The sequence below is a fragment of the Tiliqua scincoides genome, chromosome 15, assembly GCF_035046505.1.
Source record: "Tiliqua scincoides isolate rTilSci1 chromosome 15, rTilSci1.hap2, whole genome shotgun sequence".
Classification (NCBI taxonomy): Eukaryota; Metazoa; Chordata; class Lepidosauria; order Squamata; family Scincidae; genus Tiliqua; species Tiliqua scincoides.
Window position 1 is genome coordinate 3,310,191 of NC_089835.1, and position 5,181 is coordinate 3,315,371.

The 5,181-nt window shown below is 48.2% G+C and overlaps 1 protein-coding gene across 1 annotated transcript; it reads left to right on the plus strand.

Annotated features, from left to right (window-relative positions):
• The first annotated feature begins 406 nt into the window (after window positions 1–406).
• Window positions 407–4,251, plus strand: LOC136635117 (GTP-binding protein Rit1). The gene is made up of 2 exons (XM_066610230.1): window positions 407–594; window positions 1,457–4,251. Exons 1-2 carry the CDS (start codon window positions 418–420, stop codon window positions 1,685–1,687), a joined length of 408 nt encoding a protein of 135 aa, XP_066466327.1. The 5' UTR covers window positions 407–417; the 3' UTR covers window positions 1,688–4,251.
• Window positions 4,252–5,181: the final 930 nt, after the last annotated feature.

The window sequence follows — 5,181 nt, forward strand, 5'->3', positions numbered from 1 at the left end:
AGAACAGCCCCACTGGATCAGGCCACAGGCCCATCTAGTTCAGCTTCCTGTATCTCACAGCGGCCCACCAAATGCCCCAGGGAGCGCACCAGAGAACAAGAGACCTGCATCCCGGTGCCCTCCCTTGCATCTGGCATTCTGACATAGCCCATAGAAACTTGTCTGCTGCTTTCCCGGTCTTTGAGATTGCCCTGTAACCCTGGTTATTGCATGTGCAGTGATGTTTGCGGGCTATTTTCTGTGGGGCCCAAGTCTATGATAGCATTAACCCATTTCTACTCAGCCCACTGGTGTACGCATTTGATCCCTGTTGCATCTATGCAGCGTTGGGCAGAAATTGCGCAGCCTCTTGTCACTGTTGTTGACCAAGAACTGAGGTTGTTTATTTTTTGTCCCCCTTAGGCGGAATTTACTGCCATGAGAGACCAGTACATGAGGGCGGGTGAGGGGTTTATTATCTGTTACTCCATCACGGACCGCCGAAGCTTCAACGAAGTCCGTGAGTTTAAGCAGCTTATTTACCGCGTCCGGCGCACAGATGAGACCCCAGTGGTTCTTGTGGGGAACAAGTCTGACCTGACTCAGCTGAGACAGGTAAGAGAATGCTGAGCGGAATTCTAACCATTGTATTATCGTGGCTGAGACAATATTCTCTCCCCCCCCCCCCCCGTGATGTGGAAACGAAGAAGTAAAGGGGGTGTGGGAAAACGGTGTGATGTTTTTGGATTACTCATCTGTGTCCCTGCAATCCAAGAGGGCCTTCAGTTAAGTGATGCCTATCTTATGTCCTTTGCTTGCTTTTGAGTCAGTGGGAGGCAGGCAGCTGTTGAGGAATGCAGAAGGTCGGTCAAGGCCCAAAACTGGGCTACAGTTGTACTGCCGCTGCTGTTTTCTTTAGAGCAGTGTTCTCAAACTGTGGGTTGGGGCTCACTAGGTGGGTCACACGGCACCTAGCTCAGCCGGCATTGAAAATACAGAACTGAAAACACAAGAGCTGCTGGGCAGAAATGCCTGGTGCTTTGCCCTGAATAGATGCTGGAAAGGGGGAGAGGTTGGTGAAGGACCCAAGTCTGACTTCTGCTTTGATTTCCGAGCTGGAATATTTGAATTCCCAGCTATGCAAAATAAGAGCACAAGCGCACTGTTTCACGGGACCTTTGGCTGATTGCGGCTCAGGTTTGAAGCCGAGGTTGATGTCGCTTCCAGCGGTGACATCACTAACCGTTTAATGACATCACTTCTGGAGGGCCCTGACAGGTTGTCGTCCTAAAAAGTGGGCCCTGGTGCGAAGAAGTTTGAGAACCACTGGCCTAAAGATGGGCTTTGTGAATGAGGGCAGAAAGCGGGCAGAGCAGTTCCAGGAATTTTCGGGCAACAAGTTGAACAGCGCAAGAGAAGAGGTCCGCAGGCTAAAGGCAAGGCTGGTGTGCTGATGGACTTGTTTTCTTGTTGCAAGGTCTCCAAGGAAGAAGGCCTAGCCCTGGCGCGGGAGTTCAGCTGCCCTTTCTTCGAAACGTCGGCCGCCTTCCGCTACTACATCGACGACGTGTTTCACGCGTTGGTGCGAGAAATCCGGAGGAAGGAGAAGGAAGCGGTGATGACGCTGGGGAAGAAATCTCGGCCCCGCACCAGCGTGTGGAAGAGACTGAAGTCTCCGTTCCGGAAGAAGAAGAACTCCGTGACATGAGCGGAAGGGGCATCTGTGAGCCAGTGGAACCGCCCTCCACAAGAGAGCCCGCAAAAGCGCAGCGCTCTCTCCTGCTGACTGTGTCAATTGAGATACTGTTGTTCTTTAACGTTTGAAGAGGCCGTGGCAGCGCAGAGTGATTTTTATCCTGGCCTCAGAGCTGTCCTGATCAAACGTGCTTTAAAAATGTTTCCTATTTTTGTCCCTTCTTGGAGAAGGCTTGGTCGGAAGCCATTGATGCGGGTAGCTGTGTGAGACCAGCCTTGCCAATAACACACAACCAACCTTGCCTGGCCCCACATCCTTCATGCGCCATGAGAAGGAGGGCTGGAGCAGTTGCCTAATGATGTTGTGTTACTTTTATTTTCTCTGGGGGGTTTATACCTGCCTTCCCATCCCCAAAAGGGCCTTCAGTTTGATCTCTTGGGTTCTGTGGACCAATGCAGCGTGTGTAGCAGACTAAGGGCACAGTCCTAAACAGGTCTACTCAGAAGTAAGTCCTGTTATGTTCAATGGGACTTACTCCCAGGAAAGTGAGGTTAGGATTGCAGCCTAGCCTGTCATAAACTGGAGGAATGCTTTGAAAAGGCAGGTGGCAAGTTTGTCAAAAGATCTTGACCCTCCTTCTAAGTTTTTTTTTCCCACTAAGCAGTTCTTGGATGGTCTGCTGGAGGAGCTCTGCAGGCAGAGATGGTTCAATGCCGTTGAAACCTTACAAGGCGCAGGTGACGGCCATCCAACCGCACGTGTCATAGCACCAGTATTAGCTTGTGCAGTTTCTATGGTTTGTGTAATAACACACTCCATATGTGTTAGATTTTCTAGCTTATAACTGCCTAGACCTGTCTGAATTTCAGCCGAAGAGGTTATCAGTTTCCTTCCCCTTCGGCCAGGGGTGTGAGGGCAGGTGGGCCATAGACCTGAAGTTTCATATTCAGTTTGCACACCTCTCTGGGCTCGGGATCTGTGCTTGAGGAAGTTCCCCGTTGCCTTTTGAAGGGTGCAGTCGATGGCATCTTGACCAGGGGTAATTGGAAGGCGGTATCGAATCAAGCACTGGGATGGCACTGAGAAGTCGGAGAGCGATGGAGTTAAGTGATGTTCGCTGGCGGGTGGTTGGTGAGGGACCTTGCTTGGAAGTGGATCTGTTGGTCCCGGAGGAGGAAGAGCCCTTACCAGAAAACAGTTTCACGAGCCACTTCTGCTCATAAAACATCTAAATCCACAGAGCACGCCTCACTTTCCCACACGCCACGCATGCACATGCTGTCAGTAGTTGCAAGAAAGGGTTTGGAGTGAGATTTCGGTGTGCAGAAGGAACGCCGACGAGGGGGATAAAGAAGTGCTCTTTGGGGTGTGACCCTCAGAGAGCGGTGAAGTTTCTTAAGGTTCCCATACATTTTCTGGATGCAAAATGAAGTAGTGCTGGAAGAGGGGGTTAAATGATGCAGTCAGACCCCTTGATAGTTTAGAAATCTCCAAGCTAGACCCTTGTAAAATATATATATGGGTGTCGAGGATAAGCAAGACTTAAGCCAGTTTCCTTGAATGCCACGTGTCCTTCTTGCCAGCCCAAGGCCATCTGTTACTGAGGCCAGGAACCCCTTTGGCTGACATCAGCCCAGACTGGACCAGTCTTGTGCCTGTCGTAAATAATTGCAAATCACAGTAGCTGAAGTGTTTTGTTTATAAACAAATGGGACCAGATCTGAAACCAGCCACAGCTGGACACATGAGCCCTTTTTCAGGGTCCCTCTCGCTCTTCTGCCCAGAGGTTGTAGTTAAAAACATTTTTTGTTACTCTGTAGGAAATTAACCAAGCGCTACTAAGACACGAGTATTTCTCAGTTCTTTTAACTTAATTTTTGTGCGTGAGTATCGCTCTGGGATTACCCGGTTGCATTTTTTTTAACTAGAAACATGTATTTTTAACTGCATTACAATTTACAAACTCTACTGAGCAACGGAGGAGGAAGGGAAAAATAAATCACACATTCCATTTAGCAAGGAAGATTTTGAATGTATTTTTGTGACTGTAGCACTATACAGTGTATTTATATTGGTGAATTAACTTAACGATCAATGCTGGATGTTTTCCATAGCGACTAATCTAAGAACAAACTTGGAATTTAATACATTTTCTTTGTTGTCGGATCAGATACTGTCAGCATGTGTTGGATAAATCATGCCATATTGTGTAATTTTTAAAGGATTTTTTTAAAGACAAAGGAAAACCAATAGGGTTTTTTTTTTTTTAAATTCGGCAGGGGGGAGAGAATCTCAATCCCATCATGTCTCAAGTCCTCCCCTTGCGTTCACATCCAAATTTGGTGCTTATTAATGAAACTAGAAATTTTGCTTGTTGGCAAGATCTTGGAACCGCTGTGCCTTAAATTGTTCGGCCAATTTAGCTTCCTGAATGGTGCTAAAGGGGGAGCCTTTCCCAATTCAAACCAGCTTACTTGTGAAGAAGCACTTTGTCGGGGGGGGGCACCCCACGTACTTCTTTTGTACACAAAAGGGCGAGACTTTGTATTTGACGCAATAAAGAATTTTTGTCATAAGAGTCGCTGTCTGTCTCGTATCTGTACCGGAGAACCATAAGGCTTTATTTATTTATTTATTTATTTTGGATATTTATATCCCGCCTTTCTGTCCAGTGAAAGACTCATTGGACACTTTAACACCGGTGCCTGGGGAGAAACGGCACGGTCAAATACAGAACGTGTATTTGTAGGCTGTACTTACTACCCGTGGGTTGTGTTTGTTGTGATGGAAACTTAAAAGCAAAAAAAGTTGCATTGAAGAATGAAAGTCGGTGCTAAAAGACTGGAGAATCTCAAGCACCTGGTCACCCTTGGGACACACCAGGCTCCTGAATGTTACTCCCGATTAATACCATGAGGTCCAAGGTGATAGCGATGGCATAAGTCTGTCCACTTCAGTCGTCCGTGTATTGCTGATGTCTTCGCTAGTTGCTGTGGGTTAAGCCTGTTGGAAAAATCCCTGCAGAGAAGCAAACTAATCTCATTTTGCATCTAAAATGCATCTTGGCCATGTCCAAAACTCATGGGTTGCAGCAGTGCAATTAAGAACATAAGAACAGCCCCACTGGATCAGGCCACAGGCCCATCTAGTCCAGCTTCCTGTATCTCACAGCGGCCCACCAAATGCCCCAGGGAGCACACCAGATAACGAGACCTGCAAGGCTTCCTGGGAATTGTAGTTAAGAACATAAGAACAGCCCCACTGGATCAGGCCACAGGCCCATCTAGTCCAGCTTCCTGTATCTCACAGCGGCCCACCCAATGCCCCAGGGAGCACACCAGATAACAAGAGACCTGCAAGGCTTCCTGGGAATTGTAGTTAAGAACATAAGAACAGCCCCACTGGATCAGGCCATAGGCCCATCTAGTCCCGCTTCCTGTATCTCACAGCGGCCCACCCAATGCCCCAGGGAGCACACCAGATAACAAGAGACCTGCAAGGCTTCC

What these genes read in the sequence shown, in the direction of transcription:
- LOC136635117 (XM_066610230.1), top strand. Translation starts at nt 418, where the DNA reads ATGAGAGACCAGTACATGAGGGCGGGTGAGGGGTTTATTATCTGTTAC. An exon ending in ACCTGACTCAGCTGAGACAG is followed by an intron (nt 595 to 1,456) that starts GTAAGAGAATGC and finishes TCTTGTTGCAAG; the next exon opens with GTCTCCAAGGAAGAAGGCCT.